Below are 19,140 nucleotides of genomic sequence, written 5' to 3'. Positions count from 1 at the left end.
AAGTGGTTATGTCTTATATTTTGGAATGGAGGAAGTATATATATGTATGTATATATGACACGGGTCACATGGCCAGTGATGGTGGTGGTGGGCTGGTGGCATGAAAATCACCACCACTACTATCTTTTAGAAGTATTCTCTCCACCTAAAAAAATTCAACCTAAAAAGTGACGTGACCTCTCCTAGTATAATAAATCTGGACATACTAGAAGGGGCCACACCCTATCCTAGGTTCAGTTTTTATTTTACGGAGGGAATAGTATAGATTATAAACTTAAAAAGTATATATATTTGATATTTTTATAACAACTTCTATCTAGAAAGTTTTTGCACAAAACACACCGTTTAGCAGTGTAAAATATGTGGTAATAAAACCGATAAAAAAATCTGCATCTTAAAAGTATTTTTGCGAACATATTTTGACTGACATCAAAATATTCAGACTGACCCAGTCTGAAATAAATCAGGAGGTCAGATCCAAAACAGTTTCCCAAACTCACCGATGAGAATGGAGAACCAACTTTTTTTTTCGGCGTCTCCGCTTGGCAGTATCGATGACGCGGCATCGATCGATCGTGACGTCCTCTCGGTGATGTCATGCATGCCCTTCGGTTCTTCTCTCATGATCGGCTGATCGGCTCAGCTCAGCTGCTGCTGCTCCTCGCTCCAGCTTTCGGTTCTTCTCTCATGATCGGCTGATCGCCTTTCGGTTATTCCCTAATGATCGCGCTTCTATCCCATACTAGAACAGAATCGATGATTATATCCTAAGCAGAATGGATTATGAGCAGAATGTGCAGCTTAGATTCGTACACATCCAGTTGGGAGCTACGAACATGTTCTGTTCAGTGTTCACTTGTGATGCAGCCTATTCCCTAACTCTTTAAGAAAACCAAACTAGAATTGAGGGCCTATTTGAATCGCAGGATTGAGAAAACGTAAGATTTTGATAGTAACGTAAGTGTAAAACAGAGCATTGCAAAACGCAGGAAAAACACAGGAATTACCGTTTGATTGAACCTCAGAAAAAACGCAGGAATTGGATGAGAGAGACTCAAAGGAAAGTTACCAAGAGATTAAGCTCTTGCTAAATTTCCTCCAAAATCTCTATAGGATTGTCCATTCCATACGAATTTCAAAGGATTCGATAGAATTCAATCATTTGTTTCAAAGGGTTTCATAGAAAATTTTTCTATAGGATTGAAATTCTACAAAATTCCTATATTTTTCCTCTAAATTAAAAGGCCCTGAATAGGATGTAACCTAATACAACGAATTTAGAGGAGCTTATGTTGCTCTCGATAGATGTGCGTGCATGCACGAGTCAGCAGTGCGTCAACCGCGGGTGGCCGGGCCCGGTCCGTCGCTGAATGCTGATGCCGTCAAGCTAGCGGCAGCCGGCGGCCAGTCGTAGCTGCGCGACGACGACGACGAACCCGGACGCGCGCGGTCGCCGCTACGATCCGCCCAAATCTACGGGAATCTCGGGCAAATTAAAGCGGATCGGGGCCACCGAGAACAACCGCCTCGCGCGCGCACCCCACCGGCCTTTCCACCGTCCTGCACTCCACAGTATTCCACTTCCACTGGCCTCTTCCGGACTCGGCTTGACTGCAGCAGGTTGGTTAGCTTCGCCTCTCCACCCTCTCCGACAAGATACGGTCCAAGTCAGCCCGGTACTCCTAGTGCAGTCTTTTGCATCACCATCCTCGGCTGTTTGGCACGGTGGGGGCATCACCGAATCGATGGAATGCACCCATTCTGCTTGCACGTCGTACTATGCCACCTTGGTTCGCTGTTCACCATCTCCCTATTTATACGCGGTTGTTGCCGGATCAGTCTCACCAACACCAACACTACAAAAGTACAAAGCACGAAGAACTACATTGTCTGCTCTGCTCACTTGCTCAGTGGTCGATCGAAGCGGGAGAGAGTGTGTGCATCATCGATGGCAACGAGCAGCCACGCTCCGGTGAAGCGCTGCCTGAGCAAGGCGCCGTCGGGGAACCCGCTGCCACGGAGGGGCCAGGTCAAGGAGAGCATGGGAAAGCAAATCGTGGCGGCCGCGGCAGCCGTGGCCACCGCGGCGGCGCTTGCCTGCGAGAAGACGGGCGGCGGTGGCGCTGGCTCTGGCGACAAGAAAGGCAGTGGCAGGCCGGCCCCCGTGGTCGGCGCCAAGAAGAAATGACCAGCGAGCTCACTAATTAAAGCATAGTGCACGGCAGAGTGAAAGCAGAGTGCATGTTTGGTTAAAAAAAAAAAGCAGCATAGTGCATGTTGCACGTACTTGCTCCGTCCAAAAAAAAAAAAAAAAAACTCAACCTCATACGTGTTAGTGTCCGATAGTACTTACCATGATGCGAATTACGTGCATGGCCCTTTTTCGGTGCACCAGAGGGACCTGCAGCTATCATGCTCGGTTTCTCTGTGTAGCGTGTGTCGTCTACGAGGCTTTTAAATCTTCCTTGTTTTGTTTGGTGTCAGTATGTAGTAGTAGTAATTGATATGGGTTTTACAGGGGTTTGTATGTAGAATCTTGGATCTTGTCACATGCATGCAGACTGCATACGTTTGGTGTTTCTACTTCTTATCTTACATAAAAAAAATCTCGCGGTACTACCTCAAACTTGTTTGAGTACTGATTATAAGCCGTAACAGTTTATTAATAGTTAAAAATTAATTTATAAGTAAAATTTTTATGGTAAATTTTGGTACATGATACTCAAATTTTGTATAATTTGCTGATAAACATCGAGAAAACGTGTCACAGCTTAAAAACATTAGTAAAAAACTGATAATTTGATAGAAGACACTTTCGGCTTAATTGGATTGATAATTTCTTTAAAAAGACGAGAATGACCCTAATACCACGCCCTTCAAACATGACATTAAAGTAAAAGATTAGAAATTATGCAAATCTAAATTTACCGTCACCCTAAATACACCACTAGCATACATTATACTCCATCTTTGCTACAGTCTTAGCTCAAAAGCTTTTGACCTTAGGGTATTCTTCTCTTTTTGAAGAATTTCTCTCCCCAATTGAGTCCAAAATGTTCTCTAGCAAATTACCAGTTTTTTAAAGTGTCTTTTGGCCGTGACACATTTTTACGATGTCTACCAACAAATTACACAAATTTTGACTTTCCCGTAGCAAATTTTGCCAATTTTTATATATGTTTGTAGAAATTTAAAAATAAACACTGAAAAATAAACTACAATGAAAAAACATCAAAATCAACTCTAAAATTTAATTTTTGGTTATGTTTATAAGCTGAATGATTAACGATGGGACTGTGATTGAGCTATTATGAACGAACAAAGATTCTTTATTAAGATATCTATATTTTGTCATCGATAAACGATTGATTATAAAAATTGTTGAAGCCATCGATAAATTATGTGAGTATGACAAATCGTGGTTAGCCTTCCATTAACCCCATGCAACAAGTACATTTTGCCTCTACACGCTAAGCTAGGGTAGAGTGCATTTGACAGAAAGCTGACAACGATGGCATAATGAAAGAAAAAGCATTTTGAAATGAAATTTTGTAGAACTCGCATTTATCAAAGAAATTTGAACAATAAAAAAATCTCCTTTTTCAAGGACATAAATTTTCTCTTTAAATAATTACTTCAAAAATATAAAACGGTATGCTTAGATTTGTCTTGAAAATTAATTTTGCAATCTCATAAACTAATTATATTTTTTATAGCATTGAAAGGTCATTTTTTTTTTGTAATATCGAAAGTTACCCATTCATTTTGATAGCACAGTTACCTTCCGTTTCCTTTTTAACTCTTCGGTCAATTTCCTGTCGCTTTGTTGTCAAAAGTTTCCTCTCTCTCGAGATCGAATAGTAGGTTGCACCGTAGCAACATCGTCCTGCCGTCCTGCTGCTATCGGAAGAAGGGACGGCACGGCGCGTGCTCTGCCGCTGCCCCATCGTCTGGAGAATTTTTCCTTCTTCTTTTTTAACCTTTTTAATTTTTAATTTTAAAAATAAACCCTTCCACAATCTTTTTTTTAAAATCTAAATTATTTGATCACACCAATTCATCTGGTATGGTAAAACAACATTAACACACAACCTATAACAGACACAATTGTATTGTTTTGCCATGCTAATAAGAGCGGTATGGTCAACTAATGTTGCCACGCCAATGAGATCGGCATGGTCAAATAATGTTGTCATACCAGCGAGATCGGTATGGTAGTATTGTTCGTCGCGTGTTGACGTACCAAATTTGGTTGTTAACATCGCGCCAGTTCGGCTAGCATGAGTAAAAGATTCAGATATTGAAAATAAGTTTGAGAAGTGTTTATTTAAAAGTAAAAAATTTAAAAAGGTTAAAAAAAATAAAAAACATTCTCGCCTGGATCGCCACTCACCCTTGCAGCCTTGCTCGACCGATTGCTTGCTGCGACGGCCAGTTTCATCAGCTCTTTGGTGGTGTGGTTCCGTCTCCAGCAACCTCACATCCATAGCCGGTACCATTAATCCCATCAATCCCCAATCCTGCTAACAGGAGTCATCCCATAAGGGCACTCACAATACGTCACTAAATTTTGAGGAGCCAAAACTGCCACGTAGACTAAAAACTTCATAAGCAACAACCTTCGCTCAGTGCATGTGGTCTATTTAGTGGGTCCCACGAATACCAACTTTATCACTTTACTAGCTTTTCCTTTATCCTCCTCTCTCACTCCTTTTCCCCACCCCATAGCGCCGAGTCGGGCCGAGCTCCTCCGCTGCCGACGGCAGGGGTGCCGCGCTTGGCGCTCGCCGGCGCACCACCCTCCCCCCCCCCTCGCCGAAACAACGGCGAGGTCAGCACGCGGAAGCGGGCGGCGGAGGATTCGGCGGCGGGGGAGCTCGGCGTTGGCTAGCGAGGGCGCCGTCGCTTCACCACCTCCGCGGGCGAGCTCCTCTCGTCGCCGCCGGATGGGATGGCGAACTCGGTGTGGATCTGGCTCGGATTTGGCGCCCCTACTCCTCTCCCTCTCCGGCGAGCTTCTTCACTCTCTCTCTCCTGCTCTGTGGCATGTGTTTTTCTCTAACAATTTGCTGAGGTTCTCGGAGCCAAAACTAGCCACGCGAAGCTGGTAAAAACGCGCGCCTCACCTCCTTCTCTCCTCCACGTATGCATTGGGCCGACGTGGATAGAGATTGCCACACGCTACCTCACCGCACTGTGAATGGTCTAAAAAACTAACCTGGTACTAGATGTGACACATACTAGTACTATAAATCTAGACATATAAATGTTCAGATTCATCGTAATAGAATATGTCATATCCGATTCTACATTCGTTTTTTATAGACAAAAGGGAGTACAGCACAAGAACCTCACCGGCAGAACGCAACCAAGGCGGGCAGGGCTCCACGCCTCCACAACTCTATCTCGCGGCGTTGTGATTCCTTACGAATGCAAATATTTCCGGTGAATCAAGAAGCCATCATTTCCTTCTTTCTTGTCGTGCACATGTACAGCCAGATTAGATTATACTCCAATTAGTTTCCTATAGAGAGAGTATCAAATTATCTTTTGGTTGTTGCCTCGGCGGCTCGGCGTATTTTTTTCGAAAGGCTGAGCCAATACCAGCCAACCTTGACTTCAAACAGAGAACGTTGACATAAGGGAGGTAACATCATGATGCTACTAAAGTGAAAACGTAACTTTCAGTGCTATAAAATCAGGATCAATTTTGCCTCGACTAGATATGCACATTTAAGATTGCTCTATGTGATTTATCCAAGGATGATTCAACAGATCGGCAGCAAAGGGGCAAACTAACAGAAGGACGATTCAACAGATAGGCAGCAACAAACCTCGCAAAGGGGCAAACTAAAAGAATTTCATCAAAGGATAAAGACTAACCTGATGAACTTATGGCAATGTTTCACATCAAAAATCGGTTATAGTGTGCACGAGGCCAAAAAGTAGTCATGTTATTCACAAGTAGCAACGTAACTCCCGCAAAGATAATATAAAGGGCAGATGCGTCAAAAAATCAATTGTCATGTCATAACAGCACTGAGCATCATTCACTAATCATGGATAGATGATCAGTCTGGTTGAAACAAATTGCACTTGCATCTATGCTCCACCTTCCACCTTTTTTGTTTCTAAAGCAAGTAGGCAATTTAAGGCGCAAAAATGGTGTTCTACTTCTCAATGGCCTTCCAGTCCAGAGTGTTACTGCTCAAGATGATGTTCCCTCGCCAGGTTCTCGAATCTGAATGGAAGTTCTTGACAGGCTTGCTTCAAGCTCGTTTAACTCATCAATGTCCAGGTCATCATCAATATTTATATCTTCATCATCGGACTCTTCCACCTCCTTGCCATTAGAAGTTGATGAACTTGGCCCCTCATCCTGGTTTTTATTGCTCTGCAACATGGAAATAAAAATATATGTAACACATTCATTGAATTGCCACAGAGCAGCCTGCACTTATCTACTATCTGCCAAAATCCCTTTCAAGCGGAAAATATAAAGGAACAAAATTATTTTGGGGGGTTGAAGGAACCAAAGTTGTTAGGATTAGGATCATAGGTAGGGTCGCTTTTCTCCAAGCAAAATCGGACCATAGGATTGGGATCCTATGAGATGTCTTTTGTTTCAATTTGAATTTAATATTGGTATTCAGTTATATGTAGTTATATTGGTATTCAATTTGCATGATACTACAATCCGCATCGCGATACCAAGTTTACTGAAAACAATGAGTTGAACTGAACATAACAACGTGACATGGATACATGATATGTGTATTTCATGTTGACCATTCTATCCAGGCATACCTATTCAACTTCAACGCATACAGGTGTTTCAGGCACAATAAATACATTCAAATAAGCTAAGAAAATAATCTCACTACGAAGTGTCACGCCAACAAATAAACCTAAGTACATTCATGGAAGAAGAAAAAATCAGTTTGGCATAAGATTCAGATTACTTCTTTATTGGAAGTTTGTCCTATTCATTTAATTTCTCAGGAGGCGATCGAGCATAGATACAGTTACCGCCTTCTGTAAAAGTGCCTAAAAAGATGTTTCATTTTTCCATAGACTTGATTTCAGATATGTGAAGGACAACAGCCCAACATATGTTCTGATTGGGTATCTACAACCCACTTGTGATTCAGGCATGTCAATAGTCTTGAAAATAACAAAGGGAATACAAAAGGAGTGCTCCCCAAATAATTTTAAGTTCAAGGTGTATCTGCCAAAACTGATAGTTCCATTATATAACTTTAGAATCTTTGGGGGAGGGTATCTGGGCCTTTTCTGCTCCCTCAAACAATTAGTACTTTCAATCTTTAGTTGTAACATTAATCAAACAATTTGTTAGGAGCAAATATTATAGCACATGAATGAAAATTTACCGGTTCTTCATTAGCCTCTGATTCTTCCTGTCTTTCATATACATCATATGCTTCAGCATCATCAACGAACACACTTGAATCAGCCATGAACAGCTCACGGCCACTGGACACAATAGCAAATACTATCACAGTAAGTACCTCAAGCCTCGAGAGCTCAAAACGATAAACTAATAGGAGCAAATACTACCTCATGCGATCATTCTTAGCCCTCTCTGCCCTCAAGGCAGCCAGACCAGCTTCTCTTTCTTCTGCCTTCTTCCTTTTCCATTCCATGAATAAATCTGTGGTCATAGGAGTTGTTGTTTTTACCTTTTTACGCTGTTAGATGGACATGGCAACAGATCGTCATAATAGTGAACAAGTGGAAAGAAGACAACAAAATTCAATATTCCAGACAGAACAATTTTGACTGTTGATCGTAATTCTACCTGATCTTCAATCTCATCTTCGATAGCAATCTTTTCACTCTCTTCCTCCAATAAGGCCTTCATTTGGGACTTCAGTACATAGCCAGGTGGAAGTGCATGCCTGTAGTGGCAATCTTTGCCCCCATTTGGGCAAACCCAAAACCAACCGTACTGTTTCTTCTCCACGGCATCAAGAAAGTACTTGCAAACCTACAAGACAAAAGAATTACCAAATCAACATCATGTTTGAAGACAACATCTTTCAGCTTGCAAAACAAAAGGAGTTCTTATGGTTTCACTGCTACATAAATTCATCTTCCAGGAGAGAGAGAGAGAGAGAGAGAGAGTAAAGAAGGCAATACAAGTTACAAATGCAACAGATACAGCATAAAGAAACAGAAAACTGATTTTGTAAATCGTAGCAGCAATGCAATGAAGACAATAAATATGACTTGTTAGAACAGATGCAAATGCATCAGAGCATAATCATAGCTTGTTAATTTACTATATTTTCAAACTGTGCATCATCAAACTTCCCTCACTGCCAATATATTGGCATTCAATAGGTTAGGCTAGCATTTTGTAAGGAATGAAATAATCAACAAACATTTATTAGACTAGAATCTTAATGGCTTCTATAACTTATAGGTGAAAGCTATTACTTAAAAATGATGTTGCATCATGCACATTGCGAAACTATGTACATAGCCAAATTGCCACACAGAATCCTAGTAAGTAAAGAGCAATGGTGGAATGACAGTAAGACTACTTAGGCTGTGTTCGGCAGCTTACTTTCCCAACTCATCTCCCTCATTTTCCGTGCGCACACTTTTCAAACTGTTAAACGATGTGTTTTTTTACAAAAATATTTCTATACGAAAGTTGCTTTAAAAAATCATATTATTCCATTTTTTAAAAAAAACTAATAATTAATTATGCACTAATGAGTCACTCCGTTTTCCGTGCGTGGGAGATTAGTTCCCAAATGCAAGGAACAAACGCAGCAATTCATCATACCATATCATGAGCTGCAACTAAGAAAGAGTCCCACCATGCCAATTCATCACACCATATCATGTTAACCACTGTTGCAACATGACATATGTCAGATTTTCCTCTAGTTGTTCCAGGTGCATTCAGAACTAAAATCAACACAGGTGGCTTGCTAACGATATGACCAAGAGGACACCCTAATAACTGCTGTATGCAACATATATTCAGAGGATAAAATGATGCTAACCATAAGATGGTCTGTGTAAATTGTAAAACATAACTGTTTCATGGTCAGATTTGAGTATCCAATTATCATGCATTAGAAGACACAACACAAGAAGCAAAAGCAAATATAGAAGCAGTGAAGCACTGCCTAGCACAAATATTTACAAAAAAGAAGCAAAATACTAGAACCTTTAATTCATTCATAACAAGTTGGAAAATGACATGCCACACATTCACACAATGGGGATGACTTAAAATGATTGGATCACAGGCAATATGTTGAGTAGGGCATACAATATCAGTAGGTTTATTCTGCTGGTACTCTGCTCCTTTTGACGCAACAACCTTCTCAAGAGTCTCCTGGTCCCAGTCTTCCATGGTTTCTGCCATGAAAAAGCATATGAGAATCTTCACAGATGAACTGACGAATTATGGACAAATAGTACAAAAATAGCAATTAAAACCCATATCAGTGTATTTTACCTGCATCACGCTTGTCAGTGTAAATATCAATCTTTTCACCCTTTCTTTGGACATTAAGGTCATGTGAGAACTTGCACTTAAAACCCTTCTGGCACTGGCCAACCTTAAAGAATTCACACACTATGGACTTGGGATCGACACCTGCATAATAAAATGTATGTCATCATCATCGTAACCAGCATATGAGTTGCAACATCTTACAAAAATACCAAGCTGTGCTCATCCTAGTGAAGCTATGCTTCCTCTACGTACAGCTTGTTTTAGCCCCAATGTGCTCACAATGTACAGCTTTGAACAAATCAATCAAACCTTAGCAGCATTAGCATCAATCAGCACCAATACAATTAGAAACACTACCATACCACAACTGTTATCCTATCGAATAGAGATTATATGGACATATACTCCTTTTTTCCATATTGACCTGATGAGATTCACCCAATACAGCACATCAATCACATACAAACTCACTGATTCACATTAAGTACATGAGCATAACAAATACAACTCAGTGCGCCTAAATCTATTTGCTCAACCCTAAATCGAGGGAGACATACACACATAAAGACTGGGTGATGACAAGGTGGAGAGGAGGCCATACCAACTGGGACCTTGGGCTGGCTGACGGCGACCTTGAATAGATCATTGAGTTCCTTCTCGCGCGCCTTCTCCTCCTCCTTCTTCTTCTGCGCATCCACATCCACAGCAAACAGAAAAAAAAAACAACGAACATCAGAGAAGCAAAGCAATCGAAAAATAGGGTAAGAAGAGCTTCGATCTGAGCATCCTGCGTGCCTTGGCGGCGGTCTTGGTCGGGTCGGGCTTGGGCTGGACGGCCTGATGCAGGGACTGGACGTACTTCTGGACGTTCTTGCTCTTGTTCTTGTTCTTGAGCCCGAACGTCTTGTCCTCCACGACCTTCTGCTTCTTGGCCAGGTCCGCCTTCGATGGCGCTGCCTTCTTCGGCGGCATCCTCCCTTCTTCTTCTTCTTCTTCTTCTTCTTCTTCTTCTTCTTCTTCTTCTGGCTGCCCTGTTTCTCCCTTCGCGCTCCGGCGGGTCGGATTGGGCGGCGGGCGGCGGAGGAGGAGGGTTTCTTGGGTTTGGAGCTTAGGAGGTGGGGGGAGGCGGAGGCGGAGGCGGAGGCGAGATGGAAAGTTCTAGAGATGGTGGTGGACTGGTTTCGTGGGGAAACGAGTTGGATGGTGATAGGGGAACTTGGCTGGGCCTCCGGCTAATGTCTTTGGGTCGTGGGCTGAAAAGGCTGTAGGCCGTGGCCTTTGTGGCGTCTGGTAATTGTTTTTTTTTTGTGACAAACGGTTTTGTTTTGGTTTTTTGGTTTGGTTATGCCCATGGTCTCTTCTCCACACTCCACTAACAAAAACAAGATGCTTTTGATTTGGTAAAACAGATTATTTGTATTGCTTTTCCAGGAATATAGTGTATTTTTTTCAGCAAACTATTTGTATTTGAATGTAATAAAAGTTTGATGGTTTGGTAGAAAAAGGAGAAAAAATGAAAATATTATGATGGCAAAGGCGACTTATGTATCGATAACACTTTTCAAGTTGGGTGTGGACTAAGAGGTGGCTGGTAAATGAAACCCATAACTCTACTCAAAAGACTAATGGCTCTGTTAAAAGACAAAAATCCTAGAGTTGGTACAGTGGTTGGTTTCTCCCACTAAAGTTCAAAACCATAAGTTCATTTGCTCACTGTTGGAGGGTAAACTCCTCAAGCAAGGACTGTGGGGGTCCCCTTTATGGTTCAGACCAGGAATACGGGTGAAGGTTTGAGAAATGAAGGGAAGGCGATTCAGAGAGGATTCGGGCCCCTCGGGGGCAATGGGGACGGAATCGGTTTATACAGGTTCCGGGCGTTGTGGAAATGTAATACCCTACTCCTATGTGTGGTTGATTATGCTAGGAGAATACAAGTGCTTTCTTTTCTTCGGCCTCTCCTTCCCCTCAGGCATGGATCTCCTTTTATATCTTAAGGGGTTACCACAAAAGGCCCAAGACTTAGCTTCAAGGGAAAGGAAAACATTCTCTATAGGTAATTAATGTGTCTCTCGTCCTCCCGACGTGTGAAGCCATGCGCACCTTACCACGACATGGGCCCCATCCCATCATGCTGAGCAGTACGGGTGGATGCCCATGTCATTCCTTCTTAACTATCGACGACTTTTGGGCGTCCAGCCCCACCAAGGGGTAGAGATCTCTTGAACGGACCTGTGCAGAGAAAAGCTGGACCGAGTCCAAGTGAGAGGAAAAAAAACCTCATCAATGGCGACGGGACAGGGTAGACGTAGGCCATGTCCCCTGCTAGCAGTAGGCATGTGCAGACAGCGCCCTGTCCTATGCCTGTCCGCCGTCACATCCGTCATTCCTGCTGCTAGTGGCCTGTCAGTGTGCATGCTCGCCACATTAAATACAGCGTGCCACGGCCGACAGGACCTCATTAAACACAGTAGTTGGGCGCTGGGAACGCCTGCCCAGGGCGCACACACGAATCACGAATCAGAGCGAGGAGGGGGTCCCAACTCGGAAACAGCCACCACTTCAACACCCCCCCTCCCGGAGGGGGGGGGGGGCGGCACGTGGGTTTGAGGCGGCTTCCTCCCTTTGTATGGGGGGTACCCTGGGCCCATATCACTGACACTCACTTTCTTGTTCGAACTAAATTGACCACTAACAAATATTTCTATTATAGGGAGCATAGGTGCGCATCCCTGTACAATAAGGAACCACACCTCTGATAGAACTATAAGGATCATGCGCCTTAATGCTTGATCTAAAGTTAGGCGCCAGTTCCACATTGCATTGATTTTCGTCAAAACTTTTCACAACTATAGTTTAATGAAAGGCATGCAAACAGTTTTAACAAGCAAAAAATAACGATAACTACGTTCAAAATTAGATGCACTTAGATACAAACCAAGAATCCTAGTTCATCCCCACTAAGTGTAGATAATGCTACTTCTCTCTTCTCTCATTAAGCCACATCACCCCAATAATTTATAGCCTTTGGATGATAGATCTATGGTTTAAATTGTCTCTTCTTTCTTCTCTCTTAAAAATATGCAATATCAATTATTTTTAGTCTCAAAATTATATCAAATTATTTTAGTTTTGATAATCAAATTACGTCTTATTTGTACATATTATGCAACTTAATTTTCCGCAGCACACGGCGGGTAGTCATCTAGTAATATTATATACGAGAGATAGTCGTAGTTGAAACAAAGCGACTAGTAATTAGGCATTTAAATATTTAACGTGCACAACTAATGCTACAAAAAAAGGACTCATAATTCTTAAATGAAAAATAATTTGTGTATAAAATATTTATATACGTGTTCTTAGCAATTTAAAAACAAATACTAAAAAATAAACTTCGAAATTTAAATTTTAACTGATAAGTATAAGCAAAAGCGAAAAATGTGAGGCCCAGAAACTCCCGCGATCCACTTCTCAACATCTGGGCCGTCGTCCATCCAGCACGGATCTTGAAGCAGGAAGGCCCATTAGCAAACCCTAGACAGCAACGCCACCGCAAATAAATAGCTTCGCTGCCCTTCCCCCTATCCCTCTCCTCTATTGCCGCCGCCGCCGCTCCCAGCTCGTGCTCCCCTCGCCGCCGCCGCCGCCGCCGCCTCGCCTCCTCGGAGATCTTCGCTGCCCTTCCGCCAACATGGGGTAAGCTCCCCGTCACTCTCCTGCGATGGATTTCGTCTGTATAGGTTTAGCGATCTGGAATGGCTTAGTCGAGTTCCCTCGTAGCTGGATGCTTGAATATACCACTTGAGTTTTGTATGCGCAATACTTGTAAATTGGTAAATTTGCGTGTGATGGAACTAAGCTTATTGACGGTCCAGTGCTGATCAGATTATAAACCGTCAGCACTAAACATATTCATAAGCGATATCAATCCGTTGCTGCTGTTTAATCAGAATTTCTTGGATCAATTTACTTGGATCTGGGAGGTTATGCATGGTAGCATACACTGTTATCATTTTTATTGTTTAAAGGAATCGCCATTTGTTTAGCTGTCAAATCTTAAGCCTGACTTTGCAAACAACTATCGACTTCTGATGGCAAATTTATTACATATTATGTTCATCAAAGAACACTGTTTCTTATGCTTGCTAATAGTCTGAATCTGGATGGCATACCCCTTTCAATTATTCATTTCATCCCTTTACATTGTGCACGCGTTCTTTTCTAGCACTATGTTATATGTCAACCATCGAATTGTAGATCATAATATTGTTTTAATATAGTTGCATTGACCATGAATTCTTCAAAATGCAGGAAGACACGTGGTATGGGAGCTGGGCGCAAGCTCAAGACCCACCGCAGGAACCAGAGATGGGCAGACAAGGCCTACAAGAAGAGCCACTTGGGTAATGAGTGGAAGAAACCCTTTGCTGGGTCATCTCATGCCAAGGGCATCGTTCTGGAGAAGATGTATGTAGAAACTATAATATGGTTTTGTCACCCTTTGCCTTGTGAGTTTATGCTAATGTGAGAAATTTGATGGCTCTATTGCAGTGGTATTGAGGCCAAGCAGCCCAACTCTGCCATCCGTAAGTGTGCTCGTGTGCAGCTTGTGAAGAATGGGAAGAAGATTGCTGCCTTTGTGCCCAATGACGGTTGCCTGAACTTCATTGAGGAAAATGTACATTCTTCATCCTGCACTTTCTCGAATGTTTGCTCTGTCACCTGTACTTACTTCTCATGTCATTATCCAGGATGAGGTGTTGATTGCTGGATTTGGTCGTAAGGGCCATGCTGTGGGAGATATTCCTGGTGTCCGATTCAAGGTCGTCAAGGTCTCTGGTGTGTCTCTCCTTGCTCTCTTCAAGGAGAAGAAGGAGAAGCCCAGGTCTTAGATTACTGGTACATCTTGGTTGGCAAGCATGGAATAGACAGAATGAAGGCTTTAGATGCTCAAGAAGATGGTTCCTTGCTATGTTTAAAGTGCACTCTCTATATTGTTAACTTAAGATTGTGTTGGTAAAAACCATGCCTTGTCATCAGATTTTGCTTCTGTCGAGGGAAAGTACTATGCTGAGTTTTTATCTTAGTTGCCAATGTTTATCTGTGTTTGTGTTTGAGGATCCTTGACCCTTGAGGTATTGTTCGGCTTAGCTCTGTTCACTGCGAATTGCTACTCTTTGGAGTTCCCTGTGGCTAATACATATTTAGGCCAACTATGTGGTACTCTAGAGTACAGATAGAAGTGGTGCTGCAGGAATCATCAGAATGAACGCATGTCATTTACTTGGGTTCGTTTGCATATCATCGAATTTGGTCGACGAAAATTGGAATTTTGTTGCCTAAATTTAGAGGCTCTCTCAAACCACCGGGTTATTATGTGACATTAGTCATCTTCCGGGTGCTTACCTCACCAAAACAAGATTACAAACGCGGCTTTCAGATCAATTGAAAATATCCGAAACAAAGATCGCAAACGCTGCTTTCAGATCAATTGGTAAAGATATAAACAGTGATCTTTCATGTCCCCTTTATGACATTAGTTAATGTAAATTGATAGTTTTCGGTAAGTCTAAACCCCCCCTTGAATTTTGATTAAAAGTTTACCAAACACCTGCACTTTGAAATTGGACATCCGACCTCCCAAACTATATGATACCGTTAATATAACACCATAAGATGGTTTTATAAAGTGGATTTATCTAATTTGCATATAAGTTGAATAAGTTTGACCATATGATGTATATGCTGCACATATATGTTAAAATTTCCTCCTTTTTTTTTTTTGCTTTTGCCCCATTTTTTGCTCTCACCTACAATTGGTGTATATATAATACCATTATGGTATCTATAGTATAAATTGATCACCAATGATTAACAATATGTAAACATGCTATATTAATTATTCAAAACCACTCATTTAAGTTTCCTAATGTGCAATACCACATAGCCATCTTAGAAGGTAATATGAACAACATTGTAAATTGTTGATCGGAATGTTACTCTATAACGTACTCTTGTTTTGTCCAGCATATCATCACCATTCAGATGGAATATCATGTGATTATCTTCTCCCGATCATCTCGTACTACATGTGTCGCTGATCACATGACTATATAACACGTGTCTCTCTCAGTATCTAATTTTGCCATCGACAAAAAATAGTAGTCAAGCCATGTAGATCTTGAAAGAAGACGTTAACAAGACGACAAACAATTGTTATACATTGTGAAAACTATTAACTTGACATTTTTTACTCCAGTATTAAGTTAAAAATTCTATGGTCTCGTTTTCAAAATTGTACACAACAAATTGAAATTTTCAATTCAACTTTTAAAACCTCCAACCTTTTAATTTCTCACGCGACCATGCACGACTTTGGAGAGTGAATGCGCGCACGTCGCTGCATCTCCCACGATAATATATACTACCTACATGTCTCAATATACATTATGCTTATACACATAACAAAATTAAATTAGACTACCCATTTCAATAGGAATTAAAAAAATATCCTAAAATAGACTAATTATTGAACGCACCCATACAAAAGTGTGACATGATCCCAAAATAAACTATTTTATCACACCACGCAAAAAAAGGGCCATGTGACATAAATCACACTGTAGTGCTTTAGAATGGGCGGCTTCAATATGAATACAAACTAATTCTAAAATAAAATATTTATCAAATGTGTGGCAAACAATAATAGAGATATGTGACATTATCCTAAAATAAAATATTTTATCACAAGCTCAAAAAAAAAATCCGTGCATGACATGAGTTATAATTGAGAGATCTGCACATAAAAAATCCACTGAGCTCTGGATATAGCCTTTCTTTTATATATTCATTCATTCATACCAGACCATCTCCGGTTTGAAAAATATATTTGTTAACAAATAATATTGCACCTTAACATTTAGCATGAACATATTACTATCAAATAAAGGAAAAAATCGTGCTATACGTCCATTCTCCACGTGGCATGCCAGGTCCACCGTCGGATTCTATCACTTCCCGCGATCCACTTCTCAACATCTGGGCCGTCGTCCATCCAGCACGGATCTTGAAGCAGGAAGGCCCATTAGCAAACCCTAGACAGCTACGCCGCCGCAAATAAATAGCTTCTCTGCCCTTTCCGTTATCTCTCTCCTCTATTGCAGCCGCCGCCGCTCCCAGCTCGCGCTCCCCTCGCCGCCGCAGCCGCCGCCGCCTCGCCTCCTCGGAGATCTTCGCTGCCCTTCCGTCAACATGGGGTAAGCTCGCTGTCACTCTCCTGCGGTGGATTTTGTCTGTATAGGTTTAGCGATCTGGAATGGTTTAGTCGAGTTCCCTCGTAGCTGGATGCTTGAATATACCACTTGATTTTTGTATGCGTCATACTTGTATTTTGGTAAATTTGCGTGTGATGATGGAACTCAGCTTATTGACGGTCCAGTGCTGATCAGATTATAAACCGTCAACACTAAACATATTCATAAGCGATATCAATCCGTTGCTGCTGTGTAATCAGAATTTCTTATATCAATTTACTTGGATCTGGGAGGTTATGCATGTTAGCATACACACTGTTATCATTTTTGTTGTTTAAAGGAATCGCCCTTAGCTTAGCTGTCAAATCTTTTTGTGGTTTATGCTAAGCCCATCACTTTGCAAACAACTATCGACTTCTGATGGCAAATTTACATATTATGGTCATCAAAGAACACTTTCTTATGCTTTTGCTATTAGTCTGTATTTGGATGTCATGTCTCTTTCAATTGTTCATTTCATCCCTTTTCATTCTGCACACGTTCTTTTCTAGCACCGCACTATATGTCAAACCGTCGAATTGTACACCATAATCTTGTTTTAATATAGTTGCATGAACCATGAATTCTTCAAAATGCAGGAAGACACGTGGTATGGGAGCTGGGCGCAAGCTCAAGACCCACCGCAGGAACCAGAGATGGGCAGACAAGGCCTACAAGAAGAGCCACTTGGGTAATGAGTGGAAGAAACCCTTTGCTGGGTCATCTCATGCCAAGGGCATCGTTCTGGAGAAGATGTATGTAGAAACTATAATATGGTTTTGTCACCCTTTGCCTTGTGAGTTTATGCTAATGTGAGAAATTTGATGGCTCTATTGCAGTGGTATTGAGGCCAAGCAGCCCAACTCTGCCATCCGTAAGTGTGCTCGTGTGCAGCTTGTGAAGAATGGGAAGAAGATTGCTGCCTTTGTGCCCAATGACGGTTGCCTGAACTTCATTGAGGAAAATGTACATTCTTTATCCTGAACTTCTTGAATGTTTGCTGTGTCACCTGTACTTATTTCTCATGTCATTATCCAGGACGAGGTGTTGATTGCTGGATTTGGTCGTAAGGGCCATGCTGTGGGAGATATTCCTGGTGTCCGGTTCAAGGTCGTCAAGGTCTCTGGTGTGTCTCTGCTTGCTCTCTTCAAGGAGAAGAAGGAGAAGCCGAGGTCTTAGATTACTGGTACATCTTGGTTGGCAAGCATGGAATAGACAGAATGAAAGGCTTTAGATGCTCAAGAATGAAGGCTTTAGATGCTCAAGAAGATGGTTCCTTGCTATGTTTAAAGTGCGCTCTTTATATTGTTAACTTAAGATTGTGTTGGTAAAAACCATGCCTTGTCAGATTTTTGCTTCTGTTAAGGGGAAAGTACTGTGCTGAGCTATTTTCTCCGATTTTGAGGCGCCAATGTTTTGTTTGTTTCTTTGATGACTCCAGCTCGTTTCGTTCATCTGTTCTTTGTTTGAGCCTGAAGCATCGTTTAGCTATTGATTTTTATATGCTCGTATGGTTTCCGGTTATCTTCGTCGGCGTCCCTTTGATTTACTGGCTTACTGCTAGTCACATGCACATATTTACTGTGACTCTAATATGATACCTGCGCTTATGTTTTGCATTTGCTTGGATTCATCCCTTTGATTCATCTCCCAAACGGCCAAACCATCCGATTTGTGCTGAATTTTTTGAAATTCATCGTTTTGCCGGGGCTTGCATTTCACCCCTAAACATTTACAACTCTAAAAACAGCTCTTCTTCAGAACAATTGGTAAAAAAACTAAAACGAGTGATCTTCAATTTTATTGATGACAGCTCTTCTTCAGATCAATTGGTAAAAAAACTAAAACGAGTGATCTTCAATTATATTGATGATGTGAATTATGTATTTTCTTACTACTCTAAGCCTTTCAGATATACTACAATATTGGTAAAAATAAATTGTCCCGTCCAACGCTATATGATGTACTGCCGAAGTTTATATAAAAATATAACAATATTTTTCATACAAAGAAAAAAATATATCAAAACATGTTCAATATTAGATGTAAATGGAATGCTACAAGTGTTGTTATATTTTACCATAAACTTGGTTAAAATTTTAAGAAGTTTGACTTAAAAAATTTAAAACAACTTACAATATGATGAAACGGAGAAGTATTCTACAAGTAAATTTGAACATGATGTGAAATTTCCCAATCCAGATCAATGCGTAAGAAATTCCCCAGTCCAGTTCAAATTATTTGTTCTGCGATTACTAGATATAAGCTAATATATATTTTCATCTATAGTAGATACAATATAATAATAAGAGTGAATTACGCTTTGGGCCACATTATAAATTTGCTATT

The 19,140-nt window shown here is 41.2% G+C and overlaps 3 protein-coding genes and 1 long non-coding RNA gene across 4 annotated transcripts; 3 read left to right on the top strand and 1 right to left on the bottom strand.

The window, feature by feature from the left end:
* Positions 1–5,079: 5,079 nt before the first annotated feature.
* Positions 5,080–5,546, top strand: LOC136356251 (uncharacterized). Its single transcript, XR_010740906.1, has 2 exons — positions 5,080–5,221; positions 5,326–5,546. It is a non-coding gene; the product is annotated as an uncharacterized lncRNA (long non-coding RNA).
* A 336-nt stretch (positions 5,547–5,882) lies between these two features.
* On the bottom strand, positions 5,883–10,676 carry LOC4327416 (zinc finger CCCH domain-containing protein 11-like). Its single transcript, NM_001406321.1, has 8 exons — positions 10,295–10,676; positions 10,101–10,185; positions 9,500–9,640; positions 9,311–9,399; positions 7,820–8,008; positions 7,579–7,709; positions 7,392–7,494; positions 5,883–6,394 (listed from the first exon to the last, which is right to left on the bottom strand). The coding sequence occupies exons 1-8, from the start codon at positions 10,469–10,471 to the stop codon at positions 6,209–6,211; spliced, it is 1,101 nt and encodes a 366-aa protein (NP_001393250.1). The 5' UTR covers positions 10,472–10,676; the 3' UTR covers positions 5,883–6,208.
* Positions 10,677–13,086: 2,410 nt separating this feature from the next.
* On the top strand, positions 13,087–14,602 carry LOC9266509 (40S ribosomal protein S23). Its single transcript, NM_001406322.1, has 4 exons — positions 13,087–13,195; positions 13,811–13,966; positions 14,051–14,177; positions 14,251–14,602. The coding sequence occupies exons 1-4, from the start codon at positions 13,191–13,193 to the stop codon at positions 14,389–14,391; spliced, it is 429 nt and encodes a 142-aa protein (NP_001393251.1). The 5' UTR covers positions 13,087–13,190; the 3' UTR covers positions 14,392–14,602.
* Positions 14,603–16,644: 2,042 nt separating this feature from the next.
* LOC4327414 (40S ribosomal protein S23) lies at positions 16,645–18,315 on the top strand. Its single transcript, NM_001404856.1, has 4 exons — positions 16,645–16,755; positions 17,391–17,546; positions 17,631–17,757; positions 17,830–18,315. The coding sequence occupies exons 1-4, from the start codon at positions 16,751–16,753 to the stop codon at positions 17,968–17,970; spliced, it is 429 nt and encodes a 142-aa protein (NP_001391785.1). The 5' UTR covers positions 16,645–16,750; the 3' UTR covers positions 17,971–18,315.
* Positions 18,316–19,140: the final 825 nt, after the last annotated feature.

Source organism: Oryza sativa, chromosome 1 (assembly GCF_034140825.1).
Source record: "Oryza sativa Japonica Group chromosome 1, ASM3414082v1".
NCBI lineage: Eukaryota > Viridiplantae > Streptophyta > Magnoliopsida > Poales > Poaceae > Oryza > Oryza sativa.
This window is presented reverse-complemented; position numbering and strand designations above follow the sequence as displayed.

What these genes read in the sequence shown, in the direction of transcription:
- LOC4327416 (NM_001406321.1), bottom strand. Translation starts at nt 10,471, where the DNA reads ATGCCGCCGAAGAAGGCAGCGCCATCGAAGGCGGACCTGGCCAAGAAG. An exon ending in CCAGCCCAAGGTCCCAGTTG is followed by an intron (nt 9,641 to 10,100) that starts GTATGGCCTCCT and finishes TTTATTATGCAG; the next exon opens with GTGTCGATCCCAAGTCCATA. An exon ending in GCTAAGAATGATCGCATGAG is followed by an intron (nt 7,495 to 7,578) that starts GTAGTATTTGCT and finishes TATTGTGTCCAG; the next exon opens with TGGCCGTGAGCTGTTCATGG.
- LOC9266509 (NM_001406322.1), top strand. An exon ending in GGCATCGTTCTGGAGAAGAT is followed by an intron (nt 13,967 to 14,050) that starts GTATGTAGAAAC and finishes GCTCTATTGCAG; the next exon opens with TGGTATTGAGGCCAAGCAGC. An exon ending in TGAACTTCATTGAGGAAAAT is followed by an intron (nt 14,178 to 14,250) that starts GTACATTCTTCA and finishes GTCATTATCCAG; the next exon opens with GATGAGGTGTTGATTGCTGG.
- LOC4327414 (NM_001404856.1), top strand. An exon ending in GGCATCGTTCTGGAGAAGAT is followed by an intron (nt 17,547 to 17,630) that starts GTATGTAGAAAC and finishes GCTCTATTGCAG; the next exon opens with TGGTATTGAGGCCAAGCAGC. An exon ending in TGAACTTCATTGAGGAAAAT is followed by an intron (nt 17,758 to 17,829) that starts GTACATTCTTTA and finishes GTCATTATCCAG; the next exon opens with GACGAGGTGTTGATTGCTGG.